Source organism: Channa argus, chromosome 9 (assembly GCF_033026475.1).
Source record: "Channa argus isolate prfri chromosome 9, Channa argus male v1.0, whole genome shotgun sequence".
Lineage (NCBI taxonomy): Eukaryota > Metazoa > Chordata > Actinopteri > Anabantiformes > Channidae > Channa > Channa argus.
This window is the reverse complement of record NC_090205.1, coordinates 7,129,210-7,148,519: the sequence shown is the minus strand read 5'-3', so window position 1 is coordinate 7,148,519 and position 19,310 is coordinate 7,129,210. Positions and strand designations below refer to the sequence as shown.

At 40.4% G+C, this 19,310-nt stretch overlaps 2 protein-coding genes across 6 annotated transcripts in view; one reads left to right on the top strand and one right to left on the bottom strand.

Moving 5' to 3' along the window:
• Positions 1-232: 232 nt before the first annotated feature.
• Positions 233-13,599, bottom strand: wdr3 (WD repeat domain 3). Of its 3 annotated transcripts, none has more exons than XM_067515367.1 (27): positions 13,496-13,599; positions 12,462-12,657; positions 12,156-12,365; positions 11,763-11,881; positions 11,241-11,319; positions 10,445-10,540; positions 9,251-9,349; positions 9,052-9,153; positions 8,416-8,516; positions 7,998-8,102; positions 7,680-7,910; positions 7,339-7,432; positions 7,150-7,251; positions 6,910-6,992; positions 5,714-5,852; positions 5,539-5,595; positions 4,797-4,897; positions 4,242-4,353; positions 3,714-3,848; positions 3,553-3,603; positions 3,154-3,219; positions 2,901-2,993; positions 2,698-2,748; positions 2,573-2,616; positions 2,317-2,445; positions 1,320-1,413; positions 233-1,226 (listed from the first exon to the last, which is right to left on the bottom strand). In XM_067515367.1, the coding sequence occupies exons 2-27, from the start codon at positions 12,633-12,635 to the stop codon at positions 1,071-1,073; spliced, it is 2,823 nt and encodes a 940-aa protein (XP_067371468.1). In that variant the 5' UTR covers positions 12,636-12,657; positions 13,496-13,599; the 3' UTR covers positions 233-1,070. The 3 variants fall into 3 exon arrangements, with proteins under 3 accessions (XP_067371468.1, XP_067371469.1, XP_067371471.1); XM_067515368.1 differs by having other exon boundaries at positions 13,489-13,570; XM_067515370.1 differs by lacking the exon at positions 13,496-13,599 and having other exon boundaries at positions 12,462-12,680.
• Positions 13,513-19,310, top strand: part of gdap2 (ganglioside induced differentiation associated protein 2) — a 32,797-nt gene continuing 26,999 nt past the window's right edge. Inside the window, exons 1-2 of one of the 3 annotated variants that reach the window (XM_067515372.1) lie at positions 13,513-13,627; positions 16,971-17,190. In XM_067515372.1, the coding sequence (XP_067371473.1) occupies positions 17,009-17,190 (182 nt within the window). In that variant the 5' untranslated portion in view covers positions 13,513-13,627; positions 16,971-17,008. Of the gene's footprint in view, positions 13,628-15,860; positions 16,126-16,970; positions 17,191-19,310 lie in introns of those variants that run through there. The other 2 variants (XR_010915153.1, XM_067515371.1) reach the window with 2 other exon arrangements.

The window sequence follows — 19,310 nt, the reverse complement described above, 5'->3', positions numbered from 1 at the left end:
ACACTTTGTTATGATTAAACACCGTTAGGTGCTAATACGGCGTCAGCGTTGTGCGAACGCCGCCTGGGATTTTTCAGAAGAATTTTTAATTTTGGTAGGTGTGACATTTACTGCCTCCAGACCGAATGCAGCCCTGTAAAGAGCTGCTGGGCCCAGTTATTTTTACAACCTTGTAAATACAGAGTTAATTAGTTTTTGTCTGCTGTGAGATTTAAAAAATGAACAGTGAATGTGAGGTGTTTTCGAGGGTTCATTTCAATATTCCACAGCACCCTAGGAAATAAACACACTTGTGGAAAATGAAGTGTCTGATGTGGGTGTGAAACTTTTTAAAGGTCACAGGATTAGAAGACTGGGCACATATGCTCACGTTCACATTTACTGCAAACAGTATATGAGCCAACGTGGAGCTGAAAACTGAGAACCAAGATCCCCCCCCCCCATATGAAATATGTTCACCACATTTACCAAGCCTTGGGACTATAAATTCATGTAAGTTACAAGGGCTGTAAAGTCAAGCCACAACTCCCTGACTTCAGTGGTGGATGCCTACGACAAGGCCGAGCGGGACCATGGGAGTGGGCTACAAACTTTACAGCCAGGTGGTCTGGAGCTCAGCTCGGTGTCTGAAATGTCAAAAACTCTCAATGTGTCCAAAGCCTTAGTATCCAGGTCTGACATGCTCCCTTTAGGCCTGCAGGACAGAAACTAGCTTAAATCAAACCTCCGTGTCCTCTGTGTGTGGTGACCATGGAGGGAGCACTAGTTCTGCTTTAAACACGAAACGTATTTAACCGTAGAGACTTAAAGCTGCCGAGGGAGCTGGTTTGTATACACACTACATTTCTCTCTGGCATGGAGTATTAATTTATTAAGTCCCCTACATAAAACCTGAGGTACTATGAGGAAATATTCAGACACAGCTTATTTAGGAAATGAAGCATGACACATCAGGATTTCATAATGTACAAAAGACAAGTGTAAGCCTCCTGGTCCACGCCTGGAGTCCAGAGGAGATTAAATGGATGTGGCTGTTTCTACACAAACAGTCAAATGTCCATTATGATGAATCACGCGATGGTGAGGACGGCTCGCTCCCTCTTCCTCCTCTTCTTCTTCTTCTCCTCCAGTCGACCCGTGGCTTCGGCGAAGAACATCACCTCCTCTTTACTCTCGATCTCCCGCTGCAGGAACTGTAGCGCTGCACTGTTGAAGCCCATCACATCCTGACAAATGTAAAAGAGAGTCAGAGGAAATCGGAAAGTGAGGATCTTCCTTTTGTTTCTGGGTGAATTCTCTGTCCTTCAGACGTTACTTACTCTGATCTCGCGCACTTTTGACAGCGTATTGGTTCGCAGCTCATCTATGACAGACAGCAGCATCTGGTTACTGGTTATTTGGCCAAAATGGATCCTACAAAGAAAGAGACAACAATGTCAGTTCAGCCCTGTTTTCACCACAGAAACTGGCAGAAGTTTGTGTAGATTCATATTAACAAATAAAATTACCAGCTCAGAAAAAGCAACACACAAGCTAGAAAGGCCAGATTCTTGTAATTAGAACGTATTTAGAAGTTACTGTTTCATTATTAGGAATTCTATTTCCCAGTGCAGCCGTCCAAAAGCTCCTTTTATTTTTAAGCAATCAAGGTCTTTTTAATCTTGCACCTTCAATTTTCTTGAACAAATAAGCGTCTGTTTCCTGCTATTCATCACCCAGCAGCCAGATCTCTGTAGCTCTGATTCGCCACCAAAACTGTCACCGAGCCTTCAGTGCTTACCAGATCTCACAGGAACAAGAACAAAACCAACTGGCTTACTAACAAAATGAGAACCAAATGAAAAGAATGCAGAGGACCTGCGGATACTAAACTGGCAAACTAGTTCAATGACTAGAAGGGTCCTAAGTTTCTTTTAAATGAATAAATAAATAAAAGAAGATCTGAATGGTGTGCACATATTTGATCCCTTCAGAATCTGCACACAGTCGTGCAGAACCTAACGTGTCAAACCTGAGGTCAAATCCAGTCTTATTCCACTTTGTTGCTCTCCTGTTATATGTTGTTTCCCACTGCTGGCAAACAAGCCACAGACAGACCTAGATAAAGAAACTTTATCAACTTTACCAATCGCAAGATTTTAATTTTGGGCAGAAAGGCAGGAGCTATGGCAACAGGGTTGTGACAAATGCTTTGCTTTGTTAGACAGATACTTGATGCAAACTTGTACTGCCAACGTTTGTGAAGGACATTATGGGGAAAAAAAGCATAACAGGCAGTTATTCATTTAACTTCCACACACGTGGCAGAGCACCTACTTGACTAGGAAGAAAAGGCAGCGGCAGACCAGCTCCACATCCAGGCCCTCCTGGATGTAGCTGTTGAAGAGCTTCAGCAACTCTGGGACATAAGGGAACGGTAACACCAGCAGAGAAACCTCCAGCTCACTGGTTATCACAACACAAACAAGAAAAAGCTACCGAGTGTGTTTAAATGCACAGAGAAGCTTTATGGTTAGAATCAGAATAAAATATCACATGGGTTGGGTGTCGTCAGCTTGGGCTCACATCTTACCTGGATCTGACCTTCTTTATGACATCCAAAACATAGCGAGATGGCTAAAAGAGAGAAAAGACGGACTCACGTCACCTCCAGCTAAATACAACCCCTTTGCTAAACATTTATTCAGTTTTACTTACTGAAACGTTCCCAAAGGCCACGAGGATGGGATTGGGTTTCGGCGGAGGAAGCTGCGAAAATGATGTCAAACTTATGCGATAAACAATATCAATGAAACCACAACATACAGAAAAGGGAACTTTCCAAAAAGTTTCTCGTTATTCTCCCATCAGTGCACTTTTAGCTGCTGGACAAATAAAAGACTCTTGAATGTTGTCACTACCTCTTTGCCTGCATTCTCACATGCATACTTATGCTCCTCCATCTTCCTGGCTTCCTCTTTGTACAGCTCCAACGCCTCCATTATTCGCTCTGCCTACAAAAGAAACCACACAACAACAAAAATATTCAAATGGACATTAATTTAAAAAAAAAGAAAAAAGAAAAAGATGAATAACTTTCAGACCATGAAGCCTAAAGACACCTATGATTTAAGCTGAACTACAGCTCCAACACATGCCAACAAGCCAACTCACAGCTTTGACTGTCTCAATAGTCTTCTTTCCGGCCGGTGCTGCTTCTCCTTGAGTCTCTCCAGGTACCTGTAGATCAAAACATGTCAATGCATCACTTACATCCACCTAAGAAGAACAGAACTGACTTTGCTTTGAGGATAAATTTGTAGGGTGATACCATTCAATTTTGCACTTAAATAAAGCTTTTTGATGTGAGAGATGTCAAAAATCTGCCATTTTCAGACTGCATTCTTAGAGGATATGATCCCACAATGCACGAACTTGAGGCTGAGTAGTTGCAGCAGTGGCAGTGGAACTTGAGCCACAATTTCAACCACAGCTTGCATGACACAGGCCAGCGTGAAGCTCTAGTATTTAAATATACTTGACAGTACGACAAGTTAAAACCCAAACACGTACCACAGGGACATCTCCTTTGGCCAAGCTCTCCTCGAACTCTGCTTCTCGCTCCTGTGAATTGAAAAAAACAAATAAAACAAAAACAAGATAACTCAGAAATACAAAGAAACTGTGTGTTTCAGTGTGTCTGCAAAATCAATCAGCGCCATCTTGTGCCTCACCATCTCCCGCTCCTCCTCCAGGATGATGGGCTCCCTGGTTCTCTCCCACAGACGAAGGGACTTGTCGTGGGATGACGACACGATGTGGTCGCCGTTAGGGCTGATGATCAGACACCAAACCTCGCGATGGTGGCCCTGTAAGGCAGAGCGAACAGCCAAAATGTCAGCCTGGAACCGTTTAGTCCTTGCTCCAATGCAGAGGAGCTACGGTGGCAAAATTCATCCTGTGTAAGCACACGACTAGGCAGGAAGAAACGTCACACTAGAGCCGCTCCACACTATTAGACTCTTGAGACCTTTGAAAGCTTCACTTAGCTCCAATGCAAGTTAGCCACTATCTCAATGCTACTTATGCTGCGTCCGCTCATTGGTCCATCTGTACTTTTGACTATCAGCAAGTTTTAGACCGAATGCACAAACATTCAGGGTCATCTGAGAAATACATCACATTTCTTCTAGTGCCACCCTAAAACCAATTCCTTGGGCTGTGAAACTTAACCCTATCAACGGCACGGAGAAGAGCATCACCTCTAGTGTCTGAATGTGCTCAAACTTGTCTGCGTCCCACTGTTTGATCTTCTTGTCCTTCCCTGCTGTGAAGAACAGATGAGTCTTGGGGACAAACTGGAGGAACATGACACTGTGGGGAACAAGGAAGGAAGTTAGCCTAGCAAATAATTTAAGAGCAGGGAAGATAGAAAATGCATATGAGCAAATCAAGACCTCAAAAAGAAATAGAGGAAAGAATATGGCAGAATTAAAAAAAGAGCATGAAGCATAATAAAAAATAATAATTGGATCAAAACCCCGGAAGAAAAGAACTTAAAAGAAAAACAAACAGGCTAAAAACTAACCAAAATAAGGGCAGAGAAGAAGTAAAAACCAGGACAAAAAATGAGATGATCCATGAGAGAATAGATGAGTGACAAGATTAAAGAACAGATGGTGTGAAGTCACAGTGCAGTCCGAGGTTCAGAGCTGGAAACTCCATCTGTGACAATGATTTCATCACAACATATGAGATAAAAGCTGTTCCAGTGAACCTAAAGCTGTTTGCTTTGGGTCTGTGTTGCTGGGCGTTACCTGTCGTCATGAGCAAACATGGAGCGGTGACAGTCGCCAAAGTCTAAACCCCAGATCTTGACGTTTCTGTCCGCAGAGCCAGTGGCAATGAGTGTGTTGTCCTGGTTAAGAGAGACACAAAGGTCATGTCTGAGAGGTGAGACTGTGGCCTGATGATGACCTTAATAACTGCATCTTTATCAACAATCAATAATGGCTGCGCAAATGTGGAGAGACTTCATAAAGAGTAACTGAGCTCCCACCGTCGGTGGGCACCTGTTTTGTCATTTGCTATTCAGGAAATGTGCATGAGGACGCACACGCATAAGGTAATAATGCAGGTCTGTCAACGTTTTCGTGGGAGTAACTTGACAGAATATGCTCCAGTCTGCTAGCAGAGACAGAAGACACCAAGACATCAAACGTGGAGTATTTATGTCTTGACGTCTTCCTTCATCACATTCTTCAAATTTGTCTCCAATTAACAATGTTGTTAATGACACTGTTCATCATCTGAAGCTACTATATTGCTAAAAAATTAATTTGGAAGGGAAGTGCTTCCTTATCAGAAAATGCCCCCCCCCAAATTTCTTTTTCTTTTTTTGCCATTTTGTGTCTGCTTATGGTAATTGCCAAAAATGTTGTCACTTTCTACCCTTTAACTGTGATCTTTCAAACAACAAAGATGAACACCAATATCAGACCTCTGGCCCATAAGCCCCCTGACCTCATTTGGAAAGCCTGTTCAGTAATCCATACTCACATGGGAGATGTCCAGACAAAGTACAGGCAGCTTGTGTCCATACAGAGACAAGAAGAACTAAAGTAGCAGAGGGAGCGACAGTCGATTAGCATGTAAACAGTATATATAATGCTATAAATGATGCAATTACACAGTAAATACGCTATTGTGGTGGTGACTGTTATCCAGGATGCACCTTCAGTGTGTCTGTGTAGAAGATCTTCACTGTGCAGTCTAACAAAGAGACGGCCAGAAGTCTGTGATCGGGAGAAAACTTCACACACAGAACGTCTTCCTCCAACTGCAGAGTGCGTGTGTGTTTCACCGTCAGCCTCCTGCGTCACACACACACACACACACACACACACACACACACACACACACACACACACACACACACACACACACACACACACACACACACACACACAATTGTAGTCTGAACGTAACATCACATGCAGTATCACACGTGTCCTGTTGCTGAACACTTTTGACCTATGATTAAAAACTGCTCCACACATTTAATGTAAGATTAAGCATCAATGATACAGATCGATTTATATTAGTACAGAGAATTGCAACAGCTGCATATTCAGAAGTAAAAGATCCAGACCAGGAGTCACTTTTTTGTTACTGTGATGCGTAATTGGACAGATCACAAACCAAATTCATATGTTCAATGTGTATTTATATCTGCCAGTACCTTCAAATCTTTCACTCAAATAAAATGACTGAGCAGATCATCTACACACATAATAAAAACTTATTATGTTAATTATGGCAAAGCATGAACATTAATTTAAAAAATAGTAAGGGTCAAAGGTCATTGTTGGTAAAGGTGGAGCTGATTTTACCCACTTGGTACTGACAGGTGGGTTAACCCCACAATATTACATTACAATACTGCAATTACTTCCTAATTGTTTTTCAAACCATATACACTCATCGCCCACTTTGCTAGACACACCTGTACAATTTAATGCAATTCAACACAACGGCTCTGCCATGAATTCGACTTTTACAATTTTTCTAAGTTAAAACATTCAATGCTTGTGTTTTCAAGGGGTATAAAACTGAGAAATTAATGCTTTGTAAAAGTCGAATTCATAGCAGAGCTGTACTGGACTGCATTAGACTGTACAGGTGAACCACCAGGTGAGGTGGTATTAAAGTTGTGGCTCATTGGTTTATATAACATTAAACTTGCACTAAAATGGATACCAAGACTTTTTTAGTTAAATGTAGTACCCACAAACAGAGTTGTGAAAAAATGTGTCCAGATGTACTGGACTGTATAGTAGAAATAATCTAAGGTACTTTCTGCCAAAAATCATTTATTCCAAGAGACAATATCTGTTATCAGTGTATATATGAAACAAAGTTGTGACTTACTTCTGGCCACTGCTCTGGTCCTTTATCAGCTCAAACTCCCAGAACCTCACGGTTTTATCTGCACTTCCTGTGACAATCCCCCTCTACAGGAATGACACACACAGACAAAATGAAAACAGTATCCATTATTTTCAAATCGGAATAATGTCAAGTTATGACAACAAAAGAGAAATAATAGAAAAAGGTAAAACATTTGTGACTGCAGAAAACCAGGCAGATCGTTGCTGTAGTCAGCTTTACCTGGTCTGGGGCCAAGCACAGGGACCACAGAGCTCCATCGTGGGCATCCACTGTCTCCAAAAGGCTTCCTGAGGCCAACTCAAAGATCTGCAGCTTGCCGCTCTGACAGAAGAAACAGCATTAAGCGGCCTCAAAAAATTAAGTACAGTAGGTAATAGATAAAGTACAGGATGGTCCATCTTCAGATACCTTAGTTCCCAAGATGATCTGTCTGTCTCCGGGCACGAAGAGGGAGCATAGGGCGTATTCACAGGCCATGGTGCGAATCACCTGCAGAGTTGACCTGTGACACAGAATGGGACATCAAATTAACCTCTTAAGACCCAAGCTGTAATTTGTCTAAGTGTCCATATATGTGGCCAAGAGGTCTCAGTTAAGTAGAATTAACTACTATGGAAATGCAACCCAAAATGTGATGTACACGCATGTGGACGCCAGGTTCTAAGAGGTTAATCACTAACCACAACAGCTATTTCAAGGACTTTGACAAAAAGAATAAAAACACATCTCCAGGAATAAAGCAGCTTCACCTGTTCCACACTTTGACTGTGTCTCCAGAGGCAGAGAGGATCGCCAGGTTGTCAGAGCTGAAGGCCAGCGTACGGACGTCAGTGCGGTGGCCGCCGAGCGTGAGGCGAGCCGTCTTATTGGCTGTGGGGGTCTTGTCGGATGTCTTCAGACTGTAGGTCTCAATGGTGTTGTTCTGCAGCAGCAGCGCCACCTTCAGCTCCCCGCCTGCACAGGACAGGCAGTCCACCCATCTGAGAGGGGACGGGGATATTAGCACCTGACCATGAGTTTTTCCTTCTAAGAGAAAATGCTGCCGCTACGTTTGGCTCCATACGGACCTGATCTTGGCGGAGGCCTTGATGTTTGTTAGTCTGATGATCTCGTCCTTCAGCATCCTCTCCACCACTGGCTCCGCTGCCTCCTCTTCGGTGTCTTTCTGAGCTCTACAACAGCAGGCAGACACACAATGAGCTTTGACACAACACATGAACATCATCACACACAAAACATCAGTGTTAACAGTAAGAAAAAGACATACAAGTAGTGCAGTTAGATAAAAAGCCCAAAATTACTTTACTTTTTAAATTTTTTTTATTCCTGTGTGTACGTTGGCTCATAATTTACAAAGACTGGATCAAAGAAATTCCAAAACAGATTTGAGATTTTTGTTCACTTTTGTTCAAAGATGCACACATTGATAGTGGTAGCAACAGTAATCCTGTGAAACTTCCAGAGAAACTGAACAGAATTGCTTACTTGGCTGCCTTCTTTTTTGCTTTCTTTAGCTTTTTTGTCATTTTCTTCTGCACTTCCCCGTCTGACAGCACAGTGAAAAGCTCCAGTACTGAATCGTTGCCCTGATGGAGAGGAAAGAAAAATATATGTATAGCGTCAATTGCTTATAGTGTATAAAAAATAAACATAGAACATAAACATAAATGCTACATTTTAAAAGACACACATTCTGATTTACAACAATTTTTAGGACATTGTGAATCTATACACCTTTTTATTTTTTTTTTACTATACAAACGAACCCACACAAGGCCAGATATTTTTGTTGATACACTAGTGTCTTCAGGCTGTGATTCTATGCTAAATGATAACTATGAAATGATAACTATACATTGCATCAAATGATTGAAATCACTAATTCCCTTTGCTCAACACACAGAGACTCTATTCACTGTTGGATCCATGTGATATATCAGCATAACAGCCACTGGTGAAGGCCGATTAGAGCCAACAGTACCAGGAAACCTGCCAAAAATCATGCATGATTCGAAGACAATCTCCATTCTACTCCCAGGCTCTTCCAAATGAAACCATGACATTTTCTGCAAGATATTTTCTACTTTTTCAGAGGGAACCCAGACACAATTCAGCACTCACATGGCAGGCGATGACTCTGGCCCTGGTGTCTGCTGTCAGGGAGACGACCCGGTCTCTGGCCTCTCTCAGGATGGAGCCGGCTTTCTTGCAACTCAGGATCCGCTGGGAGACAGGTTCAAACATTGTGAATGTGAGATATACATGTGTGTATGATTTTATTACAGTATTTTCCAAACCAAACACACAACTACTCTCGTACCTCTTCAAGACTTTCATCCGCCCCTTCCTCGTTGTCTTCATCGCCATCATCCAGGAGACCTTTCCCCTTCTTCACCTTGGGTTCACCCTCAGCTTTTTTCTGAGCAGAGCAAAGCAGACAAACAGAAAACGTCATTAAACAAACAAAAAAAAAACAACACTCAGGCAACTACATTCACAGCTTTCGTGTTTTATTCTTCACAGTGGCGACAGATCTAATGTAAAAACACATACAGTGCATGTGAACCATGGCTAACAAAAGACACACAACCTCCCAGGAAGGTTTCATGTCACAAGAAAATAACGCTGCACATCTTTAAACCACCAAACATGGGAAGATCTCTGGATCCCCAGTCCTGATCTCCAGTAGCGGGAGAGACCATTCCAGGATAGATGACATAGATATCATTTCTCCACCCAGCTCTGGGTTTGCCCTTCCGGCTAGACGTGCTGGGAAAATCTTCTGATGGGAGGCAGACATCACTACTCTGAGCTCCTTCAGGCTCTTCTAACACCCTGTCTGTAAGGCTGAGACCAGGCCTAGACCCTAAGGAGGACGCTGGTTTGGTTCTCTTCTATTAGTAACCCTATTTTTTTCAGTCACTATTTAAGCTCATGACCTCCGGTAGTGAAATTGGAGGCGGCTGTGGCTGGTAGTAAGGCAGTCGCCCACGGACCACAGGGTCAGTGGTTCGATCCCTGGTACCGACTATATGTTGAAGTGTCTCTAGGCAAGACACTGAACCGCTAGAAACCCATCCCCAGCTGTGCAAGGGCATCTGGCGTGAAAAAAAAAAAAAACTGTGCCAAATCAACATGCGGACTATGATCCGCTGTGGCAACCCTGAGCTCGCGGGAGAAGCAAAAACAAAAACCTCCGCTAGTGAATCTTTGCGGACGCTGAGACCAATCCGCCTGTCAATCGCGCTCCATTTTACCTTCACTGTTTCTTCTTTAGCTTGATTTAGCAATGGTGATTATCAGAGCTCCAATTCTTTCTTCTATCACATGACCGTTGAGAAATCAGCTTTCCCAAGAAACCTAGTCGCTTCAGTCCATGTCGACACCGTTCCCCCGATTGGCCGAGAAAGCCGATTTCTCCGAGTACCCTGGTTACTTAAGTGCATGTAAACGCAGTCAATCAGTCAAAGGGAGTAAACAAAGAGGAGCGTGTATTGGCTGTGTGGTTTCTCACCTCCTGCAGGTAGTGAATGTCCCAGGCTCGAAGTTCACTGTCTGCTGAGCCTGTTAACAGCCTGTTCTCCTGGTTCAACAGTAGCATGCCCCACACCTAACACACACACACACACACACACACACACACACACACACACAGAGTGTTACGATGTATCCTGTAATATGTTCTTTGACATACTAAATATATACCAGACTGTAATGACAGTCGCTTTCCCCTAAACCAGAGCTTTTGCAAGCCAGTATATGGACTGTGTAAATCGGAAACCACCAGTTGCACAGCATTTCACTCCTAAACAGTTGGATGTCTTTGTGTGGACGAATAAAGAAGATTGATTTCCTTGCTTCTTGATTCTGTCTGTTTTGTTCACCAAAACTTTTCTTTTCATCGTCTCACTATAAACACTACCCGGAACAAATCGAAAAGAAATAGTAAACTGTGTCTTCTTCACTTGTTTTCTGTGGCAGGCTGGGTTGTCAGTCCTCCAAGCATGCTCTGCTGGAGAAGCACCCATTTCCCTGTCTATCTGTGTTTTAATGCAGATGGAGGTAAATGCAGAAAGACCTGAACCACCGGGAGCATTTTAGAACGCACCCAACTTAATGTAGACATTGGCTCACTTAGAAAACAGCAGAAACATTTCATGAATAAAAATCAAACTAAACATATCTTAATTAATAATGGCTAGTTTGATGTCAGTACGCTAAAAATAATCCTGTTATTTAGGTAAGTTTAAACATTTCGGTTATCCTCCCCTTTGGTTACAATAAATATTATAGAATGACAGGACCCTCACCTCACTACGGTGGCCCACCATTGTCTTAAAGCAGTGCTGGGTGTCCAGGTCCCACCACTTCACAAAACTGTCCTTGGAGCTGTAAAGCAGCAGAGCACGCAGACATACTGTGTTACTAACACTGCGGTTGCTGTATTGTTAAAATCCTGAAAAAAATGGTAGAGCTCCTAATTATGAGCTGATTTTCCTATTTTACACCTAAGTTACACACACATCTGTTGCTGTGAGTGACAAAAAAAATTCAGGATTAGTAACATTGTTTTGGTAACATGAATCAGGTTTTAAACATAAACCTGATTCGTGGTAAAAATCAATGGTGATTTGCACATAAATAAACAAGATTTCTAATCAACTTTTCATGAGAATGCATGCGCATAAAAAAGGGCTGGATTAAAGGTGGAATGACTACATGGAGCGGTCTGAACGAGTCCAAACAAGCTCTATTATCCATCTTTCTGTCATTCTGATAGAATTTTAGCACTTTATCAATCAGCCAAGGAACTGGGGTAAAAACTGTGTTACCTGGTGACCAGGAGGTTCTTGTCTTTGAGAAACAAGGCCTGTGTGATGACGTCTTTGTGGCCTTTCAGCCTGTACAGACCACACTCATTGATGATGTCCCACACTATAACATCTGTGTCCTGAGGGCAGGAGGAAAAGGCAAAACATATTTAGCATGTTATAACAAAGTGGCAACAGATCACTGACCCAGAATCTATATTGTGATCCAATTTGACCATGTCCAGAAACATGGAGATGGATCTGCTGTGAAATTCTAATTTTATACTCAGGTAAGATGATATTGGTGTGATAAAATTCTAGCCCCAATCTCAGTACTGGCTTACTGTTCAACAATCTATCCCAATATACACATTTACAAGTTTGTAAATGATTACTATCAAACCAAGAAATCACCTTGGAGCCAGTGACAAGCCTTGCTCCAAGGCCATCATAGTGTATAATGCTAACTGCAGACTTGTGGCCATTGAAGGAGACATTGCTCTCCCCATTCAGCAGGCTGAAGATCCGCACTGCACCGTCCTCATAACCCACAGCGATATGGATCCCATCAGGTGAAGGACAAAGGAAAGTCACCTCATGTTTTTGCCCCTGCAGGATCAGGACCTAGGACAAACAGACAGAGAGGTGGATGATGGATGAAATGAACAGTCTGAGGTGGCAGAGTCCCGCACTACTGTCATCACCACAGTAAAGTCTTACTTTTTCTCCTTTTCTGACATCCCAGATGAAGACGTGTTCACATGCAGCCACGGCAACGTAGCGTCCCCTCTCCCCTCCTCGAAGATTCACATATGCAATATTGGCTTTTTGGCTGCCAATTACTCCAAACACTGCACTGGCAACGTAGCGCAGGTACTGCTTAGTCAACCCCATGACTCACAGCCTCAGAAGGACACTGGAATTAAGAGCAGACAGAATTGGTCCTGCCAATACAAGATTCAGTATTACGTTTTTACTGATCACCGTAGCTGTAAAGTACCCTTACTCTAAAAGGAATGTATGATCTGTCTGTCCCACCTGTAGTGAGCCTACAGTAACTTTGTCCTATTTTAATGTCAAATCTCCCCTTATTATGCATATAGAGCTAACAAACAAATGTATGATATGTATGCCAAATTATTTAATATAGATCAATTACTGAACTGATCTGTCTCTTCATATCTAGTAATAATATACCGTTACCAAGCAAAGGCACAGTATCGAATTCATGATTTCTCGCTTTTTCAACCTATTATGTACTTTTAGTGCTTTATTACATTAAATAAAGAAAGTACGTAAGAGCAGTACGCGGATTTAGTATTCATAGTTAAAATTATTATCAGCAATAATGTGTACTAACGTTGTGATAGGTTTCTGTAACTAATCATTTAAAATAAAATATAACCCAAGTACAGACTTTGCTGCACGTTTAGCTAATTCCAAGCAAGCTAGTCAACGTTTGTCGAAATAGCGCTTGTTTTTGTATGCTGTGTTTTCCGTGTGGTCGGGGTTTAGCGCATCTAAGCTGAGAATCAACGCAATACGCGACAAATACCGCCCGCCAAGGGACTACTGTGTGCAAATCGAGTTCACCAGACGACGGCTACCCGGTCGTCTCAATCCACGTGGTTGAATTCTGGCGTGGATGTAACTCGTAAATTCAGATCTACTCTAGATAAATGAGTGTAAGTGGTGTATAGAAGGCAAACATTTACGGTTTTAAATGCTGTGTTTGTTGAATTTTTACCTCTTACCTCTGAAAGGCTGCCGCTGACTTCTGTTGACTTGTGTTTCCTGCCATGCAGTCTCAGACCCAAGCAATCGCTCACACATCAACGAGTAAGACTAAGAAGAGGTCTGTTTTTTGTTGCAGCCAGTGGTCGAACGTAAGCATTGTTCTCAATTTCTGTACTAATCTGAGAGACTTAATGTTAATTTGCATTTCGTATTACTTTTACTTTAAAATGCACACCAGTAATTATCACATTTTAGTTTCAACTTAAAAACTTAGAAAATTTAACATCGTAAGTGTAGGATTTATGGCAGAGCTGCTGTATTGGATTGCATTAGATTGTACAAGTGTACCTAATAAAGTGGCCAGTGATTGTAGATATTGGTTTCTTAGTGGGGGACTTGCAGTTTTTAAAAGTAAATTTTATTTCTTTATTTTCTTTATTTTATTTATTTATTTATTTATTTGTACTGTGTAAGTTTAGGAAAAGGATTTGAAGTGGAACTTCCCTTTTTGACAAGTACTGGCACTTTAACTTGAGTTTGTGCACACGTCGGCCACCTGTGGTTGCAAAATCACGAAAAACATCACAACATCTTATCTGTTTGGTAAGAAATTGCGTGCAGTTCTGAAAGACACATTTTTGCACGTATTTAGGTTATAGTACGTTATTTATTTTTTTTAAATAAAACATAATACTTCCAATGCGCTACATTTAAAATGAACTGCTGCAATTTTTCGTCCACTACATTTATCTGACAGCTTTAGTTAATATTTCACATATAAACTATTTCACATATAAATCAATAAAAGTTTATATAACACGCTTTATCATCATTTTCACAAAACAGGATAACCAAAATGCCAAAAATGTGTTCGTTAATATTTTTATGTAACTACTTTATGTAACTATTATTAAAAATCGATCGCCAAGAGTTCTTTATTTAGTACATTAAAACTTTAGGGTCATTTTTCCTGTTTGTACTACTTATATGCTTTGGTAATACAATTTGACTTGTAACAGACGAGGTTTACACACTGGAAATAGTTACGCACAGTATTTTGAGTCTTCCTACGTCTTTCTTCAGCGCTCATAGGCTTTGCTCGATCGCTCTTTTTCTGTTGTTTTTGCCTGCGAACCCAGCACCTGACTACCCACCGCCATTAACTGGTTTCTTGACCTGTTAAATATTCCCCATATATTGTTGAATAGATCTGGTTATTTGGTCTGTGGTCTGAGACGTTCACAGTCAGAGATTTTGTGGTTTAGAGAATCTGTTTCTGTCATGCCCCTTAACAATCTCAGCGGAAGTGTTCTTCGCTCAGTCAGCTGATTTAGAAAACGAGGCTTTATCCGAAGCAGTTCCTGAAACAGGATACAAAATAAAAGCATGCATTTTTTTTAACTTACTTTGACTAGTACCCTGAATTTAAAACACATTGTTTAATGAAAAACAATGACAGTTTAGATCCTGATGTGAGGCAAACTTCAGTTTGCACATATAAATGTATGTAGTTTTTACATGTATCTATGCAAAAATAGAGTTTACTTGTCTCACTGAAGAATGCGTCTGATACAAGAGTCTTTAAGTTCATCTCCACTCACACATATGTTCATTGTTACTTCAGTTGGTGATGGACACTGATACAATCAGAATTAATCTGATTTGCTTACTTATTTACACGCTTACATGTTAGTTCAACACATGTAAAAATGAGAGGGTTTTGTACTTTTTAACTAGCCTGAAGCTAGTTGTGATCCAGTCATGGATGTGATCAAATATGCAGTGTTGACATGTTTGAACATTTCATTTCACATATAATGAAAATCGACTTTTCATCACAGCCGTATACAGCTTGGTTTTAATGCATTGCACATCTGCATGTTAAAAGATACAAAATACTACTTAATGAGAGAGGAGTAGATGTTAAAGTAAAACTATTAACTGTTTTTGTGGAAAAACAACACACAATTATTCCTTCAAACTAAATTGCAAATTGCAAGGTTGAAAGTCTACATAGTTTAATTCCTAGGAACCTAATTATGTTTAAGAAACAAAATATGACTCCTTGTCTATTTCCTCCATATTACATACTGAATAAATGGAACTTGTGCATTGACGCCTTTAAATGTGGAGAAACATTTTAACTTTGAAATACAAAATACAGTCATTTCAAATATGGTTAAAATATAGAACTAATGCAAAATTTGTTACAAATGGGTCCAGTAGCTGAACAGACATGATTTGTAACAAATACATACATGAAACCAAGACTAATTTCTAGTACTGTTAAGCGTTAGAAATGTGATTTTTAAAATTTGTATTTTTTTATTTTGAGGCTTCGGTTGGAGTTTTAGTTTGAAACTCATGACCGGATGTTGTCAGGTTTGCTTAGCGTTAGCTACTTTGACGTTGCAGCGAAGAGCAGCTAGCATGCTCGCTGAATGTGGAAACCCGGTCAATTGGCGCTTTTAAACCTAGAATTTCTTTGTTTTGCGATTTTACTTGTTAGTATGAGACCTTTGAGGGACGACAACACCAGATGAGCCTCTGAACTGTCTTGTCAAAATTAATTGGTTGCTTGTATGTGGGGCTTTTTGGCGAGGACATCTCCTCTGTCCGGAGGAAACACAACTGGCTAATTAGTTCGGTAGGTAACTGCTCATTTTTGTTTTTCACAGAGAGACACTGGACACAATATATTCTTCGTCGCTTTATTAGGACACTGTTTCTCTTGGAAATCTTCTTAAATATATTCAGGGAGAGAAATGAGTTTAACCATCCAGTGTTTCAGTTAATGATATGCAGCTGGTTCTTACTTTTTAAAGTTGCAGGGGTTAATAAATGTAATAGTAAATGGTAGCTAAAAACATTAATGAATTAATAAATTGATGATTGGTGGCTAGTCTCTATTAATTACTTGCATTTTTTATTAATCTATTCAGAGTTTCAGTACTAGTTCTGTCCTAGCAACTGTCCAAAATGTACATTTTAAAGAGAGAGAAGTGCAAATGTTCCCATTTTAGAAGCTGGATGGAGCTGGACAGATATGTTTGCCTGACTTATTGCTTATTCACAATTGCACTGATGTTGAAAAATATTCAATAAATCAACTTGTTTGTGCAATTAAAAGAGGCCACTATTGCCTCTCAAATCATGCTAGGGATGATTTCTGACACATGCGGCATAATTGTTTACTTGATTAACTGAGAAATAGTCTGTGAAAAGATTAATTGATGACAGCAAAATAAAAGTTTTGGCCTTCATTGTCTTCTATTGATTAATTGGCTTGAGTGGGTATTTAGTCCGTTCAAGATTTTTTGCAGAATATATGAGGAATGGTTGAATTAATTGTTGCAACGTTGCAACTTCCTGAAGGGACTGTTGGTCTGTCACTGTGTGAGACTGATCCTATCTTTACAGAAAAAAAACAAATTTTTATTAAATTGTGAATCTAATCTCACTGTATATTCCAAATGTCTCTCTTTAACCTAGTTGCTGCGCAGCCGCTTTGAGGTCCAGTGTCAGAGGGCATGGATCCTCTGGGTGCTCGTTCCCAGTTCATCGATATCCAGACTCTCCCCACGTGGCAGCAGCAGCTGGGTGAAGATGGTGAAGAGACACCACAGGATCAGAATGACAGTCTGCTTAGCTCGCAGGCTTTTCCCTCGCCATTCCCCTTCAGACCGGATATCAACCGCAAGATCATCCTCTTGTGAGTCACTCCTATTTCTTCACTAAACTTCAAAAGCAGAGAATAACAGCCTCATTTTTTAAAAGTGATCTGCATTCTTGAGTTTTCCTCCAATACGAGATTGTATAAATGAAGGTACAGCATGAACAATCGATGATTGAGTTGGAGTGGTGTGTTTTGGGTTCAGCAGGTCAAAACCTCTGTGTTTCTGGTTTGATACAGAAAACTATTACACCAAGTTACTGCATTGTGTGAAACAGAGCTACGGCTAACAGTTGTTTCACCGTTGATTTTAAAAATAACATTATTACCATCTTTTTGCAGTATTCAGTGTTCTCAGTATTCAGTTTTATATACCTACATCATTGCAGTCTGGCTGCATAAGTGTATGTTTTACTGCTTATCCTTTTTGTACTGTGTCAAGGGACATCATGTCTTTACCTATAAACTTAGTTATCATATAAGTAATTCTCCATTAGTTTAATTCTTTTTAATACATGAACATTTGCTCAATTTGGCAACCAGAGTTTGTAAAAACAAGATCATACTTTTGTGATTTGAAAATAGTTTTCATTCTGTTAAATTGCAGTATTGATTTAAAAATGACTGATTGATAAGCCCTATTTAGGACCTCATTGTGTTTTAAATATTCTAGTTGTGTGTGGTTGGGTAATAGTTTTAATCGATAGCATCTGGTTATTAGTAGCTATTAATACCTACTTCTGGTATCATCCTCTTTTAAATTGGACTGCACTAAAGTTACTAAACATTTAGGGCTTTGCTCCTTATATTGTGTTTCTTTGACACATCACTGGCCAAAAAACACTTGATCATGTATCCACCGACCCAATATTCTCACTGCCTGATACATATGTTTGTATATGATCTTTTTCATACTGAATTCTATTTAAATGTCTTTTTGTTATGTACTTCTAAAAGACCCTGATGAGGGCAACATGCTGAAAGGCGTTGGTCCAATAACAAAGTTGTTTGAAAATCTGCTAATATTGGTGGCAGTTGAATGTTTTCAGTGCAGCCTCGTGCACACACCAATTCAGTAACTCAGCACTGGTTGTGACAGTGTTTATTACACATGCATGGATGTCTGTCCACGTGCTTACATAACCTCGTAAATCCTCTGTGGAGGAGCACATGACCGTTCAGTACCCGACTTGGCAGCAGTTTCTCTGTAAGAGTCTTAATGTAGCAGCTCCGCAACTCAGTCATTAGGAGCAAGCACATAACTGCTGCGCTAACGTGACCAGGAAGAATTGACCCTAAGCAGTATTGTGGTTTAGCTTGTGACCACTTCACACGAAAAAAAATTCTGCTTGTGACACTTAATCTCAGGCTGCATATGAATGGCAATTTCTCTCACCATAGATGCTTTTGCCCTTTACAAACTTTTTAAAAAATATTTTTAGAATAAGCTGTTTAACATTTCTCACCTAAAAATGTAATGAAATTCAGTAAATTTGATTGGCATTCCAGCAGAGCTATTCCAGGTGTATTCATAAGTTTAATTAAAATGTCAGTATTAAGTGATTTGTAAACATTATGCACTGTATCCTGATGTAGACACATAGGCAGGAGGTCTACAGGAGATTTATGGATGTAGTGAGAGAGGACATGAAGTTAGTTAGTGTGACAGAAGAGGATGAAGAGGACAGGGTTAGATGGAGGCACATGATTCACTGTGGTGACCCCTGAAAGGGAACAGCCGAAAGGAAAAGAAGATTCTAATATGTATATTATCCATTATTGTTCTTTTGTTTGTGAGCTTTTTACTTTTGAAGGCATTTAAGATGGCTGATTTTCATTTCTAACTGAAAATTCGGCTTATTAAACCCATAAGTAATTGTAGGACTATATCTTCTCATTAATCTAAATGCACAACTATCTTACTTTCCCTGGCATGTGGAGCAGACAGAGTTTAAATATAATTCTTCGAGGACCAAGATGGTAATTGTCCGAAATCTGGTTGCAAAGTTATTGAATTTGACTGAATTTCTAAAGAAGGATGGTGTTTTAAAATGTGGCTAAACTTGTCTTGTGACCAAACGCTTTCAACACATGCTCGAGTAGTTCCTCATTGTTCTTTGCAGGCAAACCCAGGGAGGATGACGTGATGAATAAATTGC

Coding starts and splice junctions, on each gene's coding strand:
- wdr3 (XM_067515367.1), bottom strand. CDS start 12,635: ATGGGGTTGACTAAGCAGTACCTGCGCTACGTTGCCAGTGCAGTGTTT. Junction 12,366..12,461: donor ATGTCAGAAAAGGAGAAAAA/GTAAGACTTTAC, acceptor TGTTTGTCCTAG/GTCCTGATCCTGCAGGGGCA. Junction 8,517..9,051: donor CCAGAGTCATCGCCTGCCAT/GTGAGTGCTGAA, acceptor CCTCTCCATCAG/GGCAACGATTCAGTACTGGA.